The sequence below is a fragment of the Archocentrus centrarchus genome, chromosome 23 (assembly GCF_007364275.1).
Source record: "Archocentrus centrarchus isolate MPI-CPG fArcCen1 chromosome 23, fArcCen1, whole genome shotgun sequence".
Taxonomy (NCBI): domain Eukaryota; kingdom Metazoa; phylum Chordata; class Actinopteri; order Cichliformes; family Cichlidae; genus Archocentrus; species Archocentrus centrarchus.
In genome coordinates, this window is record NC_044368.1 from 21,901,304 (window position 1) to 21,926,119 (window position 24,816).

Sequence of the window (24,816 nt, forward strand, 5' to 3'; positions counted from 1 at the left end):
AACACAGGTTTACTTAAGTACCATGCCACGGTGTGTACCTTTTATAGCAGTAAGGAGTAAGGACGTATTTTTTTCCAAGAGGAAATACAAATGGGGGAATTTTCTGGGTAATTTTCAGGCATGCGTTTAGACAGTCACTAGCTCAGCAAAGCACGTGGGCAGCAACCTTGGCTGTGAGTGTGTGTGTGTGTGTGAGAGAGAGAGAGAGTGTGTGTGGTGTGTTTGGGGGGAGTGCCTGGGAAGCAGCGCTTGTCTGGGCTTTGCATCCTGTTGTGAAAGTGCAAGTAAGATAATTTGCATGTCTTTTCCCTGAAACGTGTTTGAAATGAAAACGCTAATGATGCATTCGTTGGTAATGAGATAAGCTCGGAGGAAACCTGTTAGCTGGCCGCCTTTTCTCCATTCATTCTCGGCGCAGGCCTCCTGCTGCTGCTTCTTTCCTTTGTCACAGAGGACAAGCTAGCAGTAGCACAGTTTGCTGTTAGCTAGACCTGTTGCTTAACATGGCAAAAACATCCAAATAGCTCATTCCGTTGTTCCTATAACTTATACATGCATGCACTTTTCATAAACTAGTCTCTAATTCCCGTATTTTATGTATTGCATTGGGAGCACTCCACTACAGCGATTTACGCTAAATAAAAGCTCAGCGCGCTTCCGCTTTCTCAGAAAATGCGATTAAGGATGTCAACAGTCACGTTGAAGTCGGCCATTATAATTCTAGTCGGACATACACGGAGAGAACTACAAAAACTAGCATCAGACTGATGTATTGGCTGATATTTGCTTACTGCACGTACTAATTGCTCCTCTGTACTATGTGTATGTCGGCTGATAAGACATCACAGTGCACGTATTGAACGAACCGATGGATAGAATGCATCAATATTGATTTCAGCATCTGCTGTCCAGTATATGTTGCCTTTAGTAATGCTACATTTCAAATGTAATATTATCCATGCGTCAAGGTTTTGAATTTGTATATGAAGGTGTACAGAGGTAGAAAATAAACAATGGCCAATCTGGTTACATTTCTTCTAAATACACTGTATTGCCAAAAGTATTCACTCACCCATCCAAATCACTTCAGGTGTTTCAGTCATTTCCATGACCACAGATGTATAAACCAAGCACCTAGGCATGCAGACTGCTTCTGCAAATATTTGTGAAAGACTGGGTCGCTCTCAGGAGCTCAGTAAATTCTAGCGTGGTACTGTGATAGGATGCCACCTGTGCAACAAGTCCAGTCATGAAATTTCCTCACTACTAAATATTCCACAGTCAACTGTTAGTGGTAGTATAACAAAGTGGAAGCGATTGCGAATGACAACATCTCATCCACAAAGTGGTAGGCCATATAAAATTACAGAGTGGGGTCAGCAGATGCTGAGGTGCATAGTGCGCAGAGGTCACCAGCTTTCGGTAGTCAATCGCTAAAGAAGTACAAACCTCACGTGGCCTTCAGATCAGCTCAAGAACAGTGAGTAGAGAGCTTCATGGAATGGGTTTCCATGGCTGAGCCGCTGCATCCAAGCCTTACATACCACACCACCGCTGGACTCTAGAGCAGTGGAGACGTGTTCTCTGGAGTGATGAATCACACTTCTCCATCTGCCAATCTGATGGATGAGTCTGGGTTTGGTGGTTGCCAGGGGAACGGTACCTGTCTGACTGCATTGTGCCAAGTGTAAAGTTTGGTGGAGGGGGGGTTATGGTGTGGGGTTGTTTTTCAGGAACTGGGCCCCTTAGTTCCAGTGAAAGGAACTTTTAATGCTTCAGCATACCGAGACATTTTGGACAATTTCATGCTCCTAACTTTGTGGGAACAGTTCAGTTCAATTTTATTTATATAGCACCAAATCACAACAAACAGTCGCCTCAAGGCGCTTTACAGTTTGGGGATGGTCCCTTCCTGTTCCAGCATGACTGCACACCAGTGCACAAAGCAGCTCCATAAAGACATGGATGAAGGAGAACTTGACTGGCCTGCACAGAGTCCTGAACACCTTTGGAATGCATTAGAGAGGAGTTTGTGAGCCAGGCCTTCTCGTCCAACATCAGTGTCTGACCTCACAAATGTGCTTCTGGAAGAATGGTCAAAAATTCCCCATAAACACTCCTAAACCTTGTGGAAAGCCTTCCCCAAAGAGCTGAAGCTGTTATAGCTGCAAAGAGTGGGCCAGCATCATATTAAATCTTGTGGATTAAGAATGGGATGTCATTCAAGTTCACATGCATGTGAATGCTTTTGGCAGTATTCTGTATCTGTTAACATTTAGTGTTGAAACGGGTTTCAAATTTCCTGCTAGTGTTCTTGCTTTAATTTGTGTATCTGGTTTTGAACATGTTGGCCTTAATCATCTTTACACATCTGTGTTCAGCCAAACGCTGTAATATAAATGCTGTGCTAAATGAAATGGCCTTTAATTCATTGATAAGAATGGATTAAGCTCTAACTCTGACTTTATGAATTGCTCTGAATCACAATTTTTCCAGAACACAACATGATGGTTCCAGACTGCTTTGGGTTACATTTCAAAACCCTTGTGTGTACACAATGACGTAAAACTGGAAACACAACAAATCCTTGATGTTGATGTTTAATTTTCCATTGTGTATGTGATTCTTTCCTGTGTGTCCTGCATGTTGGTGTAGCATTTGACCTTTACACACTGAACAGTTGAACACATTAAATTGTTTTTGTGGCTGTCTTTTTTTCCCTTTCCAGCGGCGCGTGTGGTGTTGTGTGTGCGTGTTGTGTGTCTGCGTGCTGTGTTTGCTGTCAGAGCGAGTTCAAGTATGAAGAGAGGCAAGAAGGCAGAGGAGGTGGCTGCAGAAGGAGAAAATGATACAGCCTCTGGTACTGCAGCATGCACTAATCCACACAAACGGACTGTTCCTGTACTATTCAATAGATTTTCCAACATCTTCCACTACCTGACCCTGTGTTCATGTTCTCTCACCTCACAGCTCCTGCAAAGAAAACAAAGAAGGCCAAGGAACCCGAGGCCCCGATAATGTATGATGATCCTCCTGACAAAATGACCAGCAAAGACGGACGCGACGCTAACATGAAGATCACCTCCTGGAACGTGGATGGGCTGAGGGCCTGGGTTAAAAAGAAGGGCCTGGATGTGAGTTTGCAGGCTAGAGGAGCATTAATTAGCTGTTAGATTTGAGACTGAGTGAGCCTAACAACTACATTTGTCTTTCCCAGTGGGTGCGCGAGGAGAATCCAGACATTTTGTGCCTGCAGGAGACGAAGTGCGCGGAGAAAGACCTCCCTGCTGAAATCACCTCAATGCCCGAGTACCCTCACAAGTACTGGGCTGTGTCAGGTGCTAAGGAGGGTTACAGTGGGGTGGCCGTGCTCTGCAAGACTGAACCCCTCAAAGTGACCTATGGAATTGGTAATGAGTCTCTTTATATGCTGTTCTATCAATTCAGACTATTAAATGTCTTTAGAAATGGCAAAAACAAAACATGTAGAGCAGCATTTTATTTAAATATGTGTAATTCCTCTACATTTGCAGTAAACACCAAGTTTAAATTAAGAGTGGATAAAATCAAATAGGACTGTGCAGGAGTGCAACACGAGGCTCCATTGGTTGCTTAGCAGGTGCTCCCAACAACCAGCAGTAAAACTGTCATTAGGGATGCAGCGATTGAAAAAGGATGCAAAATACAAACTGTTGGTTATATTTTGCATAATGTGTACTGATGCTGGCCCAGAATTTTACAGTCTTTTACAGTTTTTGACTGTTCCCATCATGGTTTAGTTTGTCAGCCGTTTAATTCTTTAACGCCGTTATGAATCGTCGGTGACACGCTTGCACAAGTGCACTTTGCTTTGAGGTTTGTTCTCTTGGAAAAACTTAGAGGGTTTCTGAAAGCTGAGAAATTGCACTTCACTGCCAACAAGTAGTTATTACAGTAATTTCACTCTCACTAATGGAGGAAACCCACAGATTTGCTCCTTTGGTTCCAAAAAATAAACTTCTTGGAGGCTTCCCATGTACCACAGTTTGATAAGGTCTAGGGAAATCAAAGTTTTATAAAAATATAGACTTGATTTCAACTCACAATTTTTTAAAAACATTTAGCTACCACAAAAGTGACACAATAAAGCATGCAAATATCAGCCACTAACAAGTCCAACTTAGTTGCCAGTACCATTCAGTACCAGCTGATTTATCAGTGCATCCCTAATCGCACTGACCAGCAACTGGCTGGCACTTTATACTGTACAGAAGCAGAGTCCCACTCCAGAGCTAAAACTGTCATATTGTTGCCTTACCAGTGTAACATTTTAAATAAAGCCAACAGACATTCTTTACTACACTTTAACATATTAAACCTACACAAGAAATGGTTTAATTGATACTCATGAAGCATCTTATTTTCACTAATCCTCTAGGCAAAGAGGAGCATGACAAGGAGGGCCGTGTCATCACTGCTGAGTTTCCAAACTTCTACCTGGTGACGGCCTACGTGCCAAATGCTGGCAGAGGCCTTGTTCGCCTCGATTACCGCAAAACCTGGGATGTGGACTTCCGGGCGTACCTGAGTGAGCTGGACGTGCAGAAGCCCCTGGTGCTGTGTGGAGACCTCAATGTCGCTCACCAGGAGATCGACCTGAAGAACCCCAAGGGGAACAAGAAAAACGCCGGCTTCACCCCCGAGGAGCGCGAAGGCTTCAGCCAGCTCCTGTCGGCAGGTTTCACCGACAGCTTCCGTGAGCTGTACCCCGAGCAGACCAATGCCTACACCTTCTGGACCTACATGATGAACGCCCGCTCAAAGAATGTGGGCTGGAGGCTCGACTACTTTGTGCTGTCATCTTCTCTGCTGCCAGGCTTGTGTGACAGCAAGATCCGCAACAAGGTGCTGGGGAGCGACCACTGCCCCATCACTCTGCACATAGCTGTGTAAGGTCACTGAGGTCAGCAGGCTTTGCATAACCTTCAGTCTGTTCCCTTCATGTCTTTTTCAACTTGTATGCTCAGCCACTGAGGCATCATCTTCTCTACGGAGTGCTGCTCAAACTCACTCTTGTAGTAAATTCAACTGTAGCTTAGCAGTTTAGGACTTGTACTTTACTGTTTTTTTTTTGTTTTTCCACATAAGATGTTCAGAAAATGACCTCACAAAACACAATTTGTGTCTTCCTGTAACTGAATTTGTCTCTAAATGAAGTCATGTCCAAATTTCTTTTGACAATTTTGTAACAGATGCAACACTAAATGTTCAAAATGTGTAAGCTAATTTTCAGGACCTGCAGGATATTTGTTACTGTTTTAAAGTGAATCAACTGCTGTTAAAAGAAAATGTCTTAAGCTTCTTTTCCAAACCAGTGTTAAAGTTTCTGTTGTCAAACTTTCCCACACTTGCCAATAAAAGACTGAATTATGTAGGACCTTGTTCTTTTTATTGTTTGAGGAATTTAAGCCAAGATGAGACTACAGAGTCACAAACACAAACTTCTAGTCAGTGTACTTTACCGGCAACATGGTCTAGAATTCAAATGCAGTCAATATAATGGAAATCATTTCTATGTTAACTTCATGACGTGTGTCCGTTGATGCATTTTGAGATTATAAGACTGCCTGAAACCCTTCCCACATTCTCCACAGACATATGGTTTCTCCCCTGAATGTGTTCGCTGGTGTCTCTTCAGGCGGTTGGCGCTCAGGAAGCTCTTGTCACACTCGTTGCAGGAGTACGGCCGGACTCCGGTGTGGTAGCGCAGATGGATGGTAAGGTAGCAAGACTGAGTGAACTTCTTACCACAGTGGGGGCACTGGAAGGGCTTGTGGCCCGTGTGGAATCGCTCGTGCTTCAAAAGCTCGGCGTGGGAGAAGAAACCCTTCCCACAGTCGGAGCAGAGGTACGGCCTCTCACCCGAATGCGTCAGCTCGTGTCTGATTAGTGTCGCCTTGTACACGAAACTCTTGTCACACTGTGAGCAGCTGAAAACGTTTTCCCTGGTGTGGCAGCGCTCGTGTTTCTTCATGTTACGTTCTCTCTTGAAGCTCTTGCCGCAGAACGCACACATGAATGGCATTTCCTCTGAGTGGATCTTCATGTGGCTCAGCAGACCACCCTTGTAGAGGAAGCCCTTGCCACACTGTGTGCATATGTGTGGCCGCTCTTTCTGATGAATCCGCTGGTGTGCGGTAAGAGCTGCCCGGTAGGCAAAGCTCTTTCCACAGTTGCAGGCATGAACTCTTTCTTCTTGATGAGTCTGGAGGTGCCTGTTGAGGTAGCTGACACAGCTGAAACCCAAATCACAGCGAGGGCATTTGTAAGACTCCTCTGACTTGTCAGCATCCACGCTGTGGGTCTTTAGGTGCCTCACCAGTGCCGATTTCCAGGCGAACGCCCGCCCACACTCCGAGCACAGGTACTCGCCGTTTTCCATGTGGGTGCTCTTGTGCTCTTTTTGAGCAGCCAAGGACTTGAAGACCTCTCCACAGATCACACATTCGTACTGGCGTCCTGAGGCATGCGTCTGCTTGTGCCTCTCCAGCGACTGTTTAAAAGAGAAACACCGACCGCACTGAGAGCAAGCGAAGGGCTGCTCTCCTGTGTGGATGCGCTGGTGAGCTCTTAGTAAAGAATGGAACCTGAAGCTTTTCTCACAGTCTGCACAACTAAAATATCCCTCTTCATCTGTGAGGGCCTGAAGGGACGACCTGTCCTCAGTGGTCTTGACAGAGTGAACCTCATCAATGTGCTGCTGAACCTGTGCTTCTTCTGAGTGATGGAAGGAGCATGTGGGACAGGAGAAAGCATCTACTCCTCCATCTGCTGCAGAACCTTATGGAGAAAAAAAAAAATTACAAACTGGAGCAAGAAATTTACTTTGCTAAGAAAGAACTGTTAAATACACAAACAATGTTTTAAATAAACAAATTGAACTGAATTGAATGAAATGTCTCAAAAATGAGCCTGGTATCAAATGTTGGTAAAATCGAGCCTGTTACAGTGATATCTGTGGTGTAAAGGTAAAATCAAGCATGGCTTCATTAAAAATGTTTAAGTTATTATACAAAAAAAGTTGACTTTGACCCTCTATTCTGGTAAAAGACAAAACTCTCCTGCTTCCAGTTAGATCAGATTGCAGCATCCTGACTTCTTACTGGTTTTAACAGACACCACCACATTGCCCCAATCCCGGCTTCTCTCCACTGTCTTCCTGTATGCTTTAGAATTGATTTTAAGACTGATAACTCTTACAGCACTCCTGAATCTGGCCCCAAGCCACACAGCAGAAATATTGACCTGTACAGGGTGAGGTCCTTCTAGCTGTTCCAAAGTCGAGGATCAAATCTGAAGGTGACCTTGCTTTTGAAATGACTGCCCAAGAGGCTAAAACTTACAGAATCAGTGACGTCCTTGACTACTTCATATACACACTCTTGCAGATTTGCTGTTATGTGATGGCTTTTATCGCCCTTTGTTTTACTGTCATGAGTGCTTTTATTCCTTTAATTCGTGTTTATTGAATATGCAATTTGAGTTTTGCATTTTCTGTGATGTTTTGTTCCATCTCAACTTGAAATGAGTAAAGTTTTGTTTTTGACCCCAGTGTCCTGCTTTGATTTTTGTTTAGTACTCAAACGCACTGAAACTAAAGAAAAACACCAGCAAAGAGAAAATTGCTGTAAAAGCACACAAACCACAACGGAAGTGTTTTTGGGGACACAATAATGTGACGGAACAAATGTGGACGTGAAAGCTAACAGTAATTATATCTACAGTATTATATGAATCATGCAATTAAAAACACACATTACCTGTATCCCTTACAACACCAATGAATCCTCTGCTTCTTTTAAGTGTGTCTCAGTGCGATTCTTCACACGCTTTTTGGTTTCTGTCACTTCCGTAGCTGTTCCGTCACGTTATTGTCTCCCCAAAAACACTTCTGTTGTGTCTTGAGATTTTTTTTCCCCCTTCTTCCTTTTTGTTTTACTCCACTTTCCTTGTGTTTTGTATGCTTTTGCAACATTTTTCTATTTGCAGTTGTTTTCTTAAGTTGTGGTGCATTTGACATCTCAGGGCTACCGTAGCTTTTGCTCATATTTCAGAGTCCCTAAAACAATTGTTTTTAAAAAGGTGCTATAAAGTTATTATTACTAGACATTTGTAATCTTATTTTGAGTTACAAACAAGTTACTTACAAATTAGCTTCTACTCTTGATCTAACTTATGGATGATTCCTTTATCTCTGATTGTGTATTTGTGGTAAAAAGCTTCAAAAACTTCAAAAATCAAGAACACTCACTGTCATCAGCATCCTTTGATGAGACCATGGGTGACCCATACGAGTGTTCTGCACTGTAACAAAAAGGGGCAAATAATCAAAAATCATTTTAATTACCCTGTTTTCCCACCACTTTTATAATTATTCATACACCATGAAATTATATGCACAACTAAACCTGCATGCCTGCAAATCTTGCATCACAGCACCACAACAACCTAATCAGAAACTAAAAAAAAACATTTCTGAGACAAAACCCATCAAAAAGAAGTTTTTACCAGCTGAAAGGCAAAGGCTTCAGTGGAGGGGGGTTCGCCCTGGTGATCTCTTTCCTGTTTTTAGCCATCATTTGCTTCTGTAAATTTATCAGCTGGATCTTCATGGTTGGTCTGCGTTTGCGCCCACTTGTACGAACCTTGCCTGGGGTGGTGACATCATTGTCAGATTCAGAGATGAGACCCTTAGGCTGAGAAGTGGGATGCTCTCCGCTCTTATCTCGCTCACCCTCTGGGCCACAGTTATCATTGGCTTGCACCTGGCAGTCCGATTCAGAGAGTTCAACATTAGCCTCACTAAAGTTGGCCTCAGCTATCTCAAAGGCTTGCCCATCCTCGCGGGGATCATCTGTAGGCACATTTGCACTGTGCTCATCAGTGTGAGTTTTTAGATGCCTCGCGAGCGACAGCTCCCAGTTGAATTTTTTGTTGCATTGATGACACGTGTAAACGCAGTCTTTCATGTGTGTTTGCTTGTGCTCTGTGCGGGCCGACAGGGAGTGGAAGGTCTCCCCGCAGATGATGCAGTCGTACTTGCGTCCGGTTTTGTGTGTGTGCCTGTGTCTGTCGAGGGACTGCCTGAAGGAGAAGCAGCGGCCGCAGTCGCCGCAGCGGTGAGGGCGCTCCCCGGTGTGGATGACTCTGTGGGCAATTAGTGAAGAGGCAAACTTAAATTTCTTCTCACAGTCTGGGCAGTCATGCGGTCCTGCAGGTATTCCATGTTGAGAGGATGTCCAGTCGACCTCGTTTACTTCTGAATGAACGTTTGTCTTTTCTTGTGTATCTTCCTCCTCTGTTTCACCTGACCCCTCTTCCTTGGCTTTCTCTTCAGGAAGTGCTACCAGCAAATCTTCAGCCACTGTGTTAGCAACTCTTCCTTCAAAGCAGTTTTCTCCCATCACCACTTCAATATCACTGCTTGGACCCAATTCAACCTCTGCATAATCAGTCACTGTAATTATCTCAACTGCAACATCATCCACAAATGTCACCGTGTGTGCGTCTTCACTGATGCCCTGTGCTGGATCTGACTGGCTGGGCTGTTCTGTAGGTTTTGACCCTCTGCTGGGAAGGACTGCAGAGAGTGAGGAAAGAATGCTGTCGCCCATACTTGAAGGTGGAACTGCAGAAACAGGATGAGGAAGATGCATGAGTTACTCACACACACTTGCAGAAAAAGTAAAATACAATTGATGTGATTGTAGGAAGTGACTAACCATGTTGCTCTAAATGCCCAAGTTTTTTGTGGTGTTGAAGCAGATTTTTTAGGTCTGCAGGTTCAGAGACTGAATGCACACAATCCTCCAACACAGAGCATTCGGCTCTGAGCCAGGAAACAGTCTGTGGGAAATGTATGAAAATATGCTTCACAACAAACGCAATATACTTAAACACAGGTTTGAACTTCAAAAATGCCAATGAAGATTAAAGATAAAACTGCTTATCCAGTAAACTACAGTAAAGGCAAAATTAACCCATTATTAGTAATTATGATTAAATAAATGAAGCTGATGTTCACAAGTGCAGACAGTAACCAGCAACTAAACGGTGCTACCAATCCATGTAGCATTAGTGACAGTGACATAATAATAATAATATGCAGTAATCTCAAACTGTCTCTTTTTGCTATATGGCATAACAAGTGACACCGCAATATTAAACACAACTGGAAAACTTTTTAAATATTTAAAAAACCTGCAAACTGATAATCCAGACCCACGCAGACTTGTAAAATTATGACAGCTGTAAGATTTCTCACTAGTTTAGGACCAAGAATGCACAAGCATTGAGCTTTTACTATTCATTTAATCTATATCAGTAATTTTATGTGTCATTGGATTTGAGATTATACTGACTGCTCAGAGCAAAGTATGCTGACACAGAGGGCAGTGGACAGCTAAACAAATAAAAGCAGATCACTGTTATGCATTTACCTTTGAGAGCTAGAAAACAAAAACTGCTATGAACGGCATGTACTGAATAGGGGTGTTTTTCTGATATAATACTTCCTCTATATTACAGTATCAGTATTTTTTACAGTAATCCTACAACAGCAAAGTAAGTTACTGAATCATTTTTATTATTATTACTTAGTTTAAAAGTAAGCTGTGATGCTCTTGTATATTTATCAGCAACAACACCTCCCACCTCCTCAAGGTCAGGAACAGGTAACAGCTGAGTCAGTCGACAGTGGAACTCCCAAAAGAGTGTCTGCAGGTCACGGTCATACTGAGATCCAAACTCTGCAGGGAAGACCTCCTGTGATAAAAACAACTTTACTGGAACACAAGTGAAAGACAAGCATTTCTGTCTTCTGCAGGTGGGTTTAAAGTATCATTTTAATGTTTTACCACTTAAAAAAATAATGCATCTTTCATGTTTTATTTTTGTCATCATTATTTTCAGTCTTTAATTTGATTTAATGTATCTTTTGTGGCATTTTCATTCATTAATTTCGAGATATTGTGCATTAGCACTCTGAGTTACACTAAACAATACATAACATGATGTACAAACACTGTAACAATAACTTCAGTGGGTGTATTTGGCTTTAGACGGGTGTAAGTGATGCTGCCTCACCATGAAAAAGTTTTGTCTCTCTTCAGGGTCTTTGAGGAGAGTCTGAATCAACTCAAGAACGTTAACAGCTACATCCTCTGCTTCTGAAGCTTCTACCTGCAACACAGATGTATGTTAATCTGATTAAGGATCAAACACAAGCGTGCTGAATATGACAGCTCGAGCCATATTATAGACACTTACATCTAATGGGGTGGCATGTGGTGATTTAAACTTGTCCAGGTAAGGCAGGATCAACTCAGGTTTCACAAGCTGTTCACTTCGGCACAACTCAATAATATACTGTTGCGGAGGAGAAAAAAAAGTAGCAAAAAAGCCCTGTGTTCACAGCTCAGTTCACCAGTCAACTGTCTATCTGCATCATGAGGGTAAAATTCTAAAGCCTTACTTTTTAAAATATGACTCATGCTTGTACTCACTCTAGCTCTTAATCCTAGGTTCAGCTGAGTCCTGTGCTTATAAATTAGCAGCTCAGGAACTATATCCATCACCAATGAGACAAACTCTGCCACCTTCCAGTAGTTCATCACATCATGTTGCCTTAGCACCTGCCACATCGAGGCTGTCATGAGCTGCAAAGGAGGAACCAGAAGGCGCAGCGATGCCAGAGATAAAGAATCACCTGTAACGAAAAAGAAAGCACCGAAAGCTGCAGCTCCCAGGCCCATTTATCCTGAAACAAAAGCCCATGCTTTCATACAATCCAATTTCCAAAAAGAGGTGTGCAATATAATTAAAAACGTGAATTTAATTAACGAATGCAAATAATTTCCATATTACATTTAATTGAAAACATGACAAAAATGTATAAAGAGAACATTTCAAATGTTAGAAAATCACTTTAACTTGTCACGTCAATATTTACAACATTTGAACTGTATAATACAGCGATGTCAAACTTAGGTTGTCATTTACAATTGACAAAACTCATTCAGTGATATTTTTGTATTGTATAATTAAAACTGTATAATCAAACGATTATGTGTTAGATAATAGTCTGTAGTACATGTTTAGCAAGAGTGCTTTTGTTAATGCTCTACAGCAGCTGCTTGTTTTGAACGCAACCCTTCAGTGCATGTTCAATAACAACGATGTTCCTCAAACTCAATTAGCTTCAATTTTCCCATGTTTGCTACCCACAGTTTGAACATTCAACACTCAAATTCATAAAACACGCGTGTAAAAGGATTTATAATGCACAATAAAAACCGTCAAGATGACCTTGCTATCTGAGAATAAGCCAATAAGCTAGCTTACTGAGGTAATTTCACATACTGTATACTTAAGCCAATTTTGCTTGAATCGAATCGCTAAATGTCTGCATCGTTCAGAAAATGTGTTTTAATGTGTTCCTCTACAAACACACCTTTGGACGTGGCCGTTAAAACCTCTGAGTCCATTTTCTTCTCAGGTCGGTGCTGAAAAGTTTGAGTAGCTGTTAGCTGTTATTAGCCTGACAACCACAAACACAGACCCAGAGGAAGACGTGGTGTCTATCCAACTGGAACTGCAAAAAGTCTCCTCTAAATTAAGCGAAATACTAGAAAAAACCGTGTGAATATGCCAAACATACATTTAAACGATATCATTGTTTTGCTGCTTAAGGGTTCTTCTTCTTTATATAGGTTTTTACTTTACTTTACATTCTTCTTGTTATTACCGCCATCTGCTGGAGGTTCTTTGTATCACGCCCCATACTCCCCTAATCAAACTTCTGCTGCTGCACAATTTTTTCAAATACGCTGAATAGCAAATTATTGCATCTGTGGACCAAATGTGTGTGTGTGTGTGTATATATATATATATATATATATATATATATATATATATATATATATATATATATATATTAGGGGTGGGACTCGATTAAAAAATAGATCGAATTAATTAGAAGCTTTGTAATTAATTAATCGCATTTTAATCACATTTCAATATTTAACATGAGAAATATGAATTTAAGTTTGGTTGATGAATGAATCAATATACATAAGCTTAAACTTCACGAAGGGTGGAAGTGCTCCTGTGACAAGCAAATATCATAACTGGATAGTTTTATTCAACATTTATGTCTCAATATAGTTGGAAATTAATCATTTGCTCAGCTGTATTCCTTGATGTTGAAATGTGTTATGCTTGTTTTAAGAGATTATTTTGAATTAAAGAATTAAAATTAAACCACTAAAAGGAGAAAACGTTCGTTCTCTGTTTAACCAGCTGCTTTTACACAGCTGTGCTTCGCACTCACTTTGCTAGGCGACATGAGCTACGCAGAGGTGACGGCAGGCGACGCTGATATGAAGGCTAGCCTAAATTTCATATTCATTAAAGTAAAATAATGCACAGGAAACCACTTTTTGACCTCTTCGTAACAGATGTAAAATTGTATCTTGACTCAATCTCAAACTCAGTTAACAAAAAGGCTATAAAAACAATAAGTATTTGGAAAGACTATAACTTATTGTTGTAACTCGCATTTATTTGTGTAATTTGTTTTTATTTATTTTTTATTTTTTATTTATTTATTTTTTCCCCTTCTGTTCCATTTTGACAGTTTTCTATCTCTATATTTTGACTATATTCTTTTTTCATTTTATGTCCTTGTTTATTATTGTACACTGTTCTTTCATGACTACTGTTACTGTGACACTTTGACGATAAATAAAGCTTAAAAAAAAAAAAAAAAAATTAAGGCTAGCCGCTCACCTCCGGCCTTTACAGTCTTCGTGGGCTGCGAACAGCGTGGGCCGGGAAGCTATACGTGATACTTAACTTGTTGATTTGTTTGTTGATTTTATTTGACAAAAAAAAAAAAAAAAAAGCCTTGTAGCAGTTTCCATCCAGTCCACTGGGTGGCAGCCGCGATGCATCCTCTAAACAAAAATCCTCTAAATAACCGCATAAAGAAGACATGTATAACAGTTCCCATCCAGTCCGCTGGGTGGCAGCCGCGATATGTCCTCTAAAACAATAACCGTATAAAGTTATTCTATTTATTCTTTATTTTATTTATTTTTTATTTTACTTCTTCTACACTTTTCTTTCTTGTTTTAATTGTAAGTTGCTGTATAATACATGTAAGTTCGTGTTTATAACTGTATCGTTGTTATTGTTCAATAAAGTTGTTTAAAAAAAATAAATAAAATAACCGTATAAAGAAGACTTGTAGCAGTTCCCATCCACTCCGCTGGGTGGCACCCGCGATACGTCATTAAAAAAAAAAAAACATATAAAGAAGACTTGTAGTAATTTCCATCCAGTCCGCTGGGTGGCAGCCGCGACGCTTGATCTAAACAAAAACCCTCTAAAAAACCGTATGAAGAAGGTATGTAGCAGTTCCCATCCAGTCCGCTGGGTGGCAGCCGCGACGCTTCCTCTAAACAAAAACCCTCTAAAAAAAACCGTATAAAGAAGAAATGTAGCAGTTCCCATCCAGTCCGCTGGGTGGCAGCCGCGACGCTTCCTCTAAACAAAAACCCTCTAAAAAAAACCGTATAAAGAAGAAATGTAGCAGTTCCCATCCAGTCCGCTGGGTGGCAGCCGCGACGCTTGATCTAAACAAAAACCCTCTAAAAAAAACCGTATAAAGAAGACATGTAGCAGTTTCCATCCAGTCCGCTGGGTGGCAGCCGCGACGCTTCCTCTAAACAAAAACCCTCTAAACAACCGTTTATACGTTTTTTTTTTTTTTTATTATTAAAGACACAACTTGTTGACAAAAGGAAAAACAAGGATAGAATTAGGAACAGAACACAGAAAGAGAAATAAAAACCTTTTTTACGGTTATTTAGAGGGTTTTTGTAGCAGTTTCCGTCCAGTCCGCTGGGTGGCAGCCGCGATGCTTCCTTAAAAACGACCGGCTGTTCGGGAAACCTCCCGATGGCCACCACGCCCCTGGCTGAGAGTATTGGTAAGAAAAGGACAAGCCCAGTGTAGCTAACATTAACTGATGAGCTGCCATAAAAGTATCTGTTTTTCCCTATTTGACAAGGCGTGTTAGCATTTTGGTCACATGGCTACCAGTTGAGTTTCTGAGACAGGATGTACTTTAAAGTGAAAAAAAAGTCAATCCATTAGTCACTCAGCAGAAGGATCCTAACTGTTTTCTGAACTGATTCCAAGGGGAAAAGCACCAGGTATCAGCTCTGGTGACATCAATAATACCCAATTCATTGTCATAATGCACCTCAGTATTTTTCTGTCCATCGGAGGAATGGCCAAACATTTTGAGAGGGAGCAGCAAGTAAACCGTGACTTTTGGGTGGTGTAGAAGTCCAGTTTGAAGGGACATGCTGATCTTCTGCATTCATCTTTGTACAAACAAGCTTTTTATGTTCCACAACAGAAGACGTGGACCATAAAAAGGCTGTATGTGTGGAAAATGACCCAAAGAGCTGACATAATAAAGGTCGGAGGTCAACACACTTATTTTGAAAGGAAAAAAACAAAGTGCAGCAAGTGTTTTAACAGATCTTAGTGAAGCTGCTTCCTTGTGCTGTGGCTCAGTGAGCGTCCCTTCATCCTCAGATCTGTAAAGTGCTCTCAGTGAATCGGAGTTGATTTGATTTTAGCATGTAGATTCTGTTCTGATTGTAGTTTTGTGCACTAGTCGCCATCTGCATGCTGAAATCTAGTTAGTTCATACTGTTCCCTGTGCATGAGGGACTGACTGTTACTTCTTGCACAGTGCCTCACATTGTATTAGTGTCAGTGCACTGCAGCCTCCTTTTTGGCTAGCATGGGGGGTGAAAACAAGCTGAGAATAATCACTTATGTCCTTTAAAGTGATGATTTTCAACTTGAATATCCTCTGAAGAAAGATGTTAACATGTACTGTTGCTTCTCTCATTTTTTGTATAATTGTTTTACCTTTTATAGTGGACTTGTTCTGTTTATTGGGCGTTTTTTTGTATGAAAAATAATAAAGAAGGCCTGCTGGGAACAAAAAAAAAAAAACTGGAACCCGTGCTCTGAGAAACGTTCCGGTGCAAAGTGCAATTAAAATGCGTTAAATTTTTTAATTCGTTAATTTCCCCGTAATAAATTAATCGAAATTAACGCGTTAACCCCTAATATATATATATATATATATATATATATATATATATATATATATATATATATATATAAAATGCTCTTTGACATTATAAAGTACCACAAGCCATCACGCAGCCCTGATTATAAATGACTGGTTCACATTAAGCTGCATAAAGTCTTCATGGAGTCAGCTCAGTGTGTGCCATCGGCTCTGGAGCGCCTACCTTTCAATAACACGGCACTGAAAAAGCTACCAGTGGATGACTCGGACCAACCCGGGTCCCGGACGGTCCCTGCGGCTTGTTTCTCCCGAATTCGGGGGCTTCAGCCGCTGGTCCGACCTGTCTTCGTGGCCCTGTCCCAGTCAGCACTCTCTCTGCTCGGCCTGAGTGCGCAGGACGTGCTGGGCGATCCTCTGGGTCCGGAGTATTTGAGCGGCTCAAGGCTGCTACCGGGCTCCGAGCCCGCTGCGCACTGCTACAGCGGGCACCAGTTCGGGCTATTTGCGGGTCAACTCGGGGATGGGGCTGTGATGTATCTTGGGGAAGTGGAGTCTTGTACACACGAGCGATGGGAGATCCAGGTGAAAGGCGCAGGAGTCACACCTTACTCCAGGTATTGTTCCCGTCGCTTTTTTTTTTATTATTTATTTTTTTAATCTCAATCCTCAAACATTATACAGGCTACCTCATAGACAAAGCTGATATTTTATACGTGGGACAGTTTTTTTTTCATCTCAATAAATGAGAAATAAGGTGACACAATAGGTGACGCAGCAAAACATTTCATTAGTCTCCCTCGTGTGAAAGCATTCATCCCGGGGAGAGCTGCTTAAGAGATTAACTGTTTGGCACACATCAAACATACCCCCGCTGCTTAATAGCTGTGTGCTCAGTAGAAATACACACACCCAGTCTCTCCAGCTGATTGGGCCTGTTAAACACATAGTGTATATAGTTTATACTTGGTGTTTTCATACTAATGTCACTTAATTTTAGGATAACAGTCACAATCTCCTCTTAGCTCCTTGTCAGTACTGTGTTGGTCAGTACCAGTGACACACTGAGCTGCTTGTATTATTGAGCAACAAGTGGGATTGAACTGGCACTTGGCATGAGTGAAGTTTGCCATTAGTAAAAGGTGTGCTTTTGCTTTAACAGTAGAGGGGAATTAAAAAAAAAAAAAAGAGGCTTTTCCATGAATTGCCAGTGGATGAAGTTAGTTGAAAAGAATAAGCCACTGAAAAACTTAAACTGCTTTAAGTACCATTTTCTCCAAGCCATCAACATGTGTATTAAACACCATTCCTACAAGACTGCACAAAAAGTCCTGCCATTAATTAATGCTTCAGTCTTAAATGTCCTGTCTCCCTCCCCTCACCCTAACTGTGATGACTTCACTGTAACGGATCTTAAATTCCTGCTCTCTTCACTTGAGTTGCTAAAATAGCTTAGTCGCTTGAGGGTTTATTGAGAGTGCAATACTCTTACTGTTATATTTGGATTTTCTCAGAGATGGCGATGGCAGGAAGGTGCTTCGCTCCAGCATCAGAGAGTTCCTTTGCAGTGAGGCCATGGCTGCCTTAGGGATACCCAGCACCCGTGCAGCCTCCCTCGTGACCTCTGACCTGTACGTCAGCAGAGATCCACTCAACAATGGCCAGCGCATTCGTGAGCGATGCTCAGTTGTCCTTCGCCTCGCTCCTACTTTCATCAGGTTGCCATGCAGGCAGCAGTATGTACAAAAACTAATGGTAATAATGGTGTTTAAAAGTATGGACATTCTGTGATGTCTCTTTTACTCTTTTTTTTTTTTTTAAGGTTTGGCTCTTTTGAGATCTTTCTGGGCAGAGATGAATTCTCAGGTCTGCAGGGTCCCAGTGCCGGGCGGAATGATATCCGTGCTCAGCTGCTGGATTATATTGTTGAGACTTTCTATCCTCACATTCAGCAGGCTCACAGCATCCGGAAAGACAGGAATTTGGCTTTTTTGAGGGAGGTGAGAATTAACAAAAATGCCACACATTTCTTCCTTAGGTTGGTTCACTTCATGCTGGCGTTTTAGCATTTTGATCATCAGTGTTGACTTGTTTATCTTCAGGTGATGGTGCGAACTGCTAGGCTAGTGGCCCAGTGGCAGTGTGTTGGCTTTTGCCACGGTGTCCTTAACACAGACAACATGAGCATCCTGGGTCTTACTCTGGACTACGGCCCCTTTGGCTTCATGGACAGGTAGGCAGCTGGAAGTGGAAGCCTTTCCTCTGCATGTAGCGGGTAGATTACAGTCTGACAATGCAGATGCAATGATGACTGTCCATCTGTGTGTCAGATTTGATCCAGACTTCCTCAGCAATGCCTCAGACAAAAAGAGTCGCTATTCGTACCAAGCCCAGCCATCGGTGTGCCGCTGGAACTTGGCTCGCCTGGCTGAGGCGCTGGGCTCTGAGCTTGATGCAGCAGAGGCAGGAGCTATCCTGGATGAGTTCATGCCCACATATGAGGCTCTCTACCTGTCTATTATGAGGAAAAAGCTGGGCCTTGTGAGAAAAGAAGAGGCAGAGGACAGCGAGCTCATATCAGATCTGTTGCGCGTTATGTACAACACTGGTAAATAAAAACAAACAAAAAAAAATAGGATTGTTGGAAATGTAACCATTAAATCTCTTGTATGTCCTCTACTTGTCACACTGTCACCTTTGTTCTGTGGTATCATGCCTTTCCAGGTGCAGATTTCACCAACACCTTCCGCCTGCTGAGTCGTGTGCCCTGGCCTGAAGAGGGCGACAGTGAGCTAGCCACTGTGGGACCAGTGGTGGACCTCATCCTAGAGCAGTGTGCCTCTGTTGAGGAGCTAAAGGTGGCTAATAAGCCAACAATGAAAGACCGGTGAGGGGGGTGTATGGTGGTTGGGTAAAGGACTCTTCATACATTCAATTTGATAAATTGTATTTTTATAGCACCAAATCACAACAACAGTGACCTGAAAGAGCTTTACATTGTAAAGTAAAGACCCTGCAGTAATACAGAGAAAAAAAACCAAGAATCAGATGACCCTCTATGAGGAAGCACTTGGCGACAAAGGGGAAGGAAAAACTCCCTTTTAACAGGAAGAAACCTCCAGAAGAACCACGATCAGGGAGGGGCAGTCATCTGCTGCCTGGTTGGGGCTGAGGGGAGAAAAAACACACTGTGGAATAGAGCCACACACACAGAGAGCATGTATGTAAAGTCTGTAGCTGCTCCACCATATACTCCCAATGAATGTACATCTTCCTTTCTACTGTTCTTTCAACTTCTGTTTTTCTTTTTATATGCTAGCATTTTGGGAGGCAATCTTACCAAGATAATATGTAAGTTCAGTTTAAGTTTTGTGGCATTTTGGACAGATTTATGTGGAAAACAGTGATAGGCATATATGGAAAACTGAGGAGCACTAGAGCTGGACTTATGATCAGCTTTAAGCATGTTATCTGTTTTTAGTGAACTGGCAATGATTCTCTCCCTGGCACAAACCAATCCAGTCATGTTTGGGATGGTGGCAGACAGCCCAGGTGTGGCCCAGCAGCTGGAATTAATGGGCCGGCTAAAGGAGCTCCTTGAGACGGACCAAGATGAGCTTAAAAGGAAGCAGCGTGATGACTGGATTCACTGGATTAGTCGATACAGGTATGAAAAGAAAGACAGGCATTTCTAAAAAAGCGGCAGGTGCAGAATTGAAAAGCTGGTGATTAGATCCTGAGGTCCTCCAGTCTGGATGTTGAAGTGTTCCTGGGCTTGGAGCCCAAGAAAAACTCCCCACTTTGTTGCTCGGTTTGTACATGTGATTCAAATAGAGTTCTATGAATTTTTGAAGCTTTTTTCTCTAGCTTACAGTGCTTTGAGACTAGCAAACTGCTGCATAAATGCAGTCTGTTTATACATTTTATACAAGGTGGCTCACATTACAAATTTGTGATAAATAACAGGTCCAGCCAGTATCCAGTATAAAGCTACATTTATCAATATTTTTATATTGTCAATAGATAAAATAATCACATTAACATCAAAGGAAAGACAGCCATCCCCTTTATTGTGTTGCACATTAATTTGTCCCAATAGCCAGTCCTGCATGGTCAAAAGATGCAAACAACAGAATAATTGTTATACTCTACATGTTAGCCTTTCACCAAAGGTTTTGATGTGAAACTTTTAATTAATTGAATAAAATACCAGGTCGACAGTGCTAAACTTCACACCACTGTGCTGCCCGGCTAAATATCTGTTTATACTGATTTGAATATTGTGTCAGTTTGTATGAATCAACAGGAACCTCTCTGTCGTTCTCCTGTCATCATTCTGTTCCTTTTTTGTGTGTTAAAATGCCAGGAGGCGTTTAGCCCGGGAGTGTGATGGCACAAGTGACTTACTTGTTATCATAAAGGAGCGGCTCAGCGTGATGAATAGCAGCAACCCTCGTGTGGTCCTACGCAACTACATCGCCCAGAATGCAATTCAGGCTGCAGAAAAAGGAGACTTCTCTGAGGTTACGCAGCATTTTTCATGAAACTTTTAATGTGTTGAATTTCTCACTGATGTGCACATTGTTTACCTCAGTGTTATTGTCAGAATGAGTAACTGAAGTGAGTGCGAGTCACTTCATTTTGAGGCCTCCACAAGGTGGAAAAAACAGCCATTGCTGCCCCTGTATTGTTGCATGTCCAGCAGCTGTTTCACTTTGTTTCAATGGACTGGAAAGGATTTAATGTACCTCTATTTAGAAGTAATTTAAAGGTTCCTGTCGCCTTGTTCTGCAGATCATTAGGCTCCTCAAAGTTCTGGAGAAACCATATTCTGATCCTGAAGCTTTGTTTGGACCTGAAGCATGTGGTGAAAAGGAGCACAGTGGGAGGGAGCTTGCTGTTGCATATGACAGGAAGCCTCCAGCCTGGGCACAAACAATTTGTGTCACATGATCCTCATAAAGCCTCCCAAGCAGCTGAAGGAGGAAGGTTTGTTGGACAACAGTTTCAAGAGCAAATTAAATCCATGTTAGTGTTTTGTTACCAGCACTTCACTTACTTCCCATTTTCTCCTCAGACTTTATCTCCTGCTTCCTGAAGGGAGGATGCCATTCAGTCCACTGTGTTCTGGTGTTCATTGGTCCACAATTAGTTTGGTAGATGTGTTATCACATGCTTTTATTGCAGTGTGGATATTTATACAGTGTGAATCAAAGTTATAACAAAAACATCCCGAAGTATAATTAAATATTCTTTTCCGGATTTTGATGAAAAGCCTAAAAACCAACAGAAGTCACTGCTGATGAAGTATGACGGCTCAGATTACGAGTCACACAATGACCTGTCTGAGCTTGAAACACCAGGAACACACAAATATGTTTTTATAGGCAAATAAAATTCTTCTCCAAATTCAAACCAGAATGAACTTCAGGATACAACTACAATAAAAATAAAACTTACTGTTTTAACCTGCTGAACATGATATGATTGGTCAGTGTTAATTAAAAATAATATGCTGTTTGTTAAATAACATTGTTTTAGACCTGTTAATTCAAATGTCTCAATAAATCATTTGCAAATAACAGCCAGTGTGATCTACTGCATTATTTTTTAATTTCTTAAATGTATAATTTTTGTATTATTTGGTCTGTAATGGTGTACATGCCTTAGATTTACTCAGAAGTAGTAATAGCAGTAGAGTTGTGTCGTACAGATAGATGATCAGTGATAAGAAAAACCAACATGATTCAGATTTTGCCTTTGATTTTTCATCTGTCTCTACATGGCTGTGTACAGCTTATGAATGTATTATAGTGACTGCAAAGTGAAGCACAATATTAAGCTAATCATTATGGTACAGAAAAGGTGGTGCAGCAACAGAGCAGCTGCAATGCTTTGTTCGAATTATACTGTTCACTCCTGAATGCAGTTTCATTTTAATGGAAAGACATAATAAAATATTTGATTCTCAAGTAAAAAACATGACTTAGTACTTGGTGTAGAAAGCCATGTTAGCAAGCACAATGGTAAGATATTTTTTGTAGTTGGCCACCAAGTCATCTTAGGAGGGTTTTTGACCCACTCTTCTTCACAGAAACTCTCTAAACCCTTTATGTTAATTGGCAACTCAAACCTTCAGCTCCCTCCACAGATTTTTATAGACTTTGCTCACACCTAATAGTAAGCTGTGAGCTACAGTTTACACTCTGAAATCACTGGGTCTTACACCCCCTGTCAAGGGATAATGGAGCATGACATAAACTGACAAGAGGAGTTCCTGCCGCAGTCCTAAAGCCAGAGTCTAGCGAATTTTTTTCCCAATAATTTCAATTTATTTAATCATTGAAACAAGGGTGAACCAAGGCCAAAATAACAATCAAAACAGAGCTGTCTTCTTAAAAAGTAGAGCTACCTAACCCAAAGTTAAAAGTAACCAACCAAAAGAGATATGCTAATGTTAAATCCCTTGAATACATAAACAGAGAACGGGAGAAAACAGTGCAAAAGGCACTTCTTATGCTTGCATATGCAGTGCAGTGTACAATAAAATGAGTCAGTCCATTTACACAGAAAGAAAGCACTTTGTACTTGATAAAACCAAAACTCAAATGTTTTTACAAGACAACACAAGATGAATACAGAATACTTAATACTGGTATAAAAGGCACAGAACTGTGGCCGAGTCACAGTTTGCATGCAATGTGAACAATTTGGGAAATAATGGGCTCATAACTCCTGCTGTAGGCATGAGAGGTTCTGGGTCTGGATCACGGATGAGCCCTCACTTTATGTGAAACCAATGTCTAGAGGCAAAGGAGCACTGGGTAAAAGTAACACACACAATGATGCTCAAAACAAACTTATCAGTGTAGCATTCTTTATTTGTAACCCCCCCCCCCACACACACACACACACACACAAAATCAAGCTAAGCAGTAAATGACAAGCTTGTGCCTGAGACAAAATATTTGTACTAGTCAGTGGGGAAAAATGCAAACATTCCTAGAATGTCATGCTTATGCACTTTGCAGATAGAAAGATATGCTGCTGAGAAAGGCAGGTATGTACCAGGTTGATAAGAATAGCAACTATGAACCAAAAATATAAAACCAGACAAAAAAGCCAAAAGCTGCTACAGTGTTGCATGCAGCACAGGGGACCTGGATACTTCACAAGATATGCAGTTATTTGGGTCATTGTTTTTCTAAAAATATAGATTATTGCTACTTTAAATTAGTTAATTCCCATGAAACTGAGTACAGGATAGTTTAGATCCTATGGTTCCTCCATGTGTACATACAAGAAGGCTTATAATAGTCATGTAAAGGTCAGATTCAACTTGTCTAATGAAAATCAAGTGAAATCCTACCTGTTACTTATCAAAAAATTTACAATATATCACCTTTATATGAACAAGACATTTTGTAAAAAATATTGTAAGCAACCCCTATAGCCACATACCACCACCTTCAGTGGACTGGCTGAACTTGTTCTTCCATCTACAGCCTTCACTTCTATGAAAAACTGTCAAGAGGGGGAGAGATACAGCATTTACTGTAAAAACAGGGCTGTTGACTGTGTGCAGTGACAGCTATTTTCATATGATTATGTGACCCACACGAATATGTGGTCACATTTGTGAATTAAGTTTGATTATATGTATAAAATCTTGTATCTTTCACACGGTTTGTGTACAAATAACATGAGATTTAATAAGTCTCCCAAGCGCTGTGCTGCAAGCGACTGTGTGTCACTATGGACAGTAGAGGGCAGCAGAATGCCTGGAGTTGCCTTAGCTGGCGTAAGCTTGTCATTCTGGCAAGACTGACCAGGCGAACGGCAGCACGTTTTCTTCTGCTCATTATTTCTCCTGTTTTACAGGTCAGTAATGTTTTCAGAAGCACAAACAAACTGATAGATAAACACTACGACGTTGATCCTGTGGTGTTTCATGCTGTGTTGTAATGTAATGTTATAATGTGTAATGTATTTGACTCTGAAGTGCTTGAGCCACTCCAGGTCTGCCACACTGAGCTAACAGCTAAAGGCTAGGAACGTGGGCAATGGCAGACACTGTTATTCTTGATCACATGCTCCCGCTCTCTCATAAGGCTCCAATCCAGTCACGTTAACAGTTCCTGTCTACTTAGTTTTCTGTTTTAAGTCTTTATGTGTAGTACGTTTGTAAGATATGTTAAGCCGGTCTGAGGTCCTTAATAAGATTGCCATTTGAATACTGTCAGGAGCTAACTTACCTGAGAACATACAAAGCCAGAAAGCTAATGTGGGCATTGTCAACAAATGTTAAAAGTACATTATCTGAAAAGGGATTTAAGATACTTCCTTTATAATTGGTCATTTAACATGATGAAATGCATTCTTTTCTATTTTTGTTCATGTGAAAAGTATATTTTTCTTTCTTTCTTTTAATCTTTTTTGTATTGGTATGTGCCCTTAAATGTCAACATTGTTAATGGACTGAACAGTGAAGAAACAGAATTGTGGCTGAAGTAAGTGACAAAAGAAACAGATGTTTATTTTTTGTGAATAAATTCTGGCAAGACTGACCAGGCGAACGGCAGCACGTTTTCTTCTGCTCATTATTTCTCCTGTTTTACAGGAGTGTAATCTGTCTGCACGCCCGCTGTAACGGGGCCTGT

General features: G+C 41.2%; 3 protein-coding genes across 5 annotated transcripts; 2 read left to right on the top strand and 1 right to left on the bottom strand.

Annotated features, from left to right (window-relative positions):
- The first annotated feature begins 150 nt into the window (after positions 1-150).
- apex1 (APEX nuclease (multifunctional DNA repair enzyme) 1) lies at positions 151-5,413 on the top strand. Its single transcript, XM_030719927.1, has 5 exons — positions 151-284; positions 2,729-2,860; positions 2,971-3,134; positions 3,218-3,410; positions 4,418-5,413. Exons 2-5 carry the CDS (start codon positions 2,800-2,802, stop codon positions 4,930-4,932), a joined length of 933 nt encoding a protein of 310 aa, XP_030575787.1. The 5' UTR covers positions 151-284; positions 2,729-2,799; the 3' UTR covers positions 4,933-5,413.
- On the bottom strand, positions 5,407-16,514 carry LOC115773295 (zinc finger protein 184-like). 3 transcript variants are annotated; one of them, XM_030719925.1, is made up of 9 exons: positions 16,383-16,514; positions 11,544-11,746; positions 11,308-11,406; positions 11,125-11,220; positions 10,693-10,803; positions 9,762-9,885; positions 8,548-9,667; positions 8,291-8,343; positions 5,407-6,819 (listed from the first exon to the last, which is right to left on the bottom strand). In XM_030719925.1, the coding sequence occupies exons 2-9, from the start codon at positions 11,691-11,693 to the stop codon at positions 5,552-5,554; spliced, it is 3,021 nt and encodes a 1,006-aa protein (XP_030575785.1). In that variant the 5' UTR covers positions 11,694-11,746; positions 16,383-16,514; the 3' UTR covers positions 5,407-5,551. The 3 variants fall into 3 exon arrangements, with proteins under 3 accessions (XP_030575785.1, XP_030575783.1, XP_030575784.1); XM_030719923.1 differs by lacking the exon at positions 16,383-16,514 and adding an exon at positions 12,491-12,755; XM_030719924.1 differs by lacking the exon at positions 16,383-16,514 and adding an exon at positions 12,698-12,725.
- LOC115773296 (protein adenylyltransferase SelO-1, mitochondrial) lies at positions 16,324-21,696 on the top strand. The gene is made up of 10 exons (XM_075074347.1): positions 16,324-16,773; positions 17,671-17,874; positions 17,979-18,156; positions 18,259-18,389; positions 18,487-18,764; positions 18,881-19,043; positions 19,638-19,823; positions 20,523-20,679; positions 20,951-21,145; positions 21,234-21,696. Exons 1-9 carry the CDS (start codon positions 16,340-16,342, stop codon positions 21,116-21,118), a joined length of 1,899 nt encoding a protein of 632 aa, XP_074930448.1. The 5' UTR covers positions 16,324-16,339; the 3' UTR covers positions 21,119-21,145; positions 21,234-21,696.
- Positions 21,697-24,816: the final 3,120 nt, after the last annotated feature.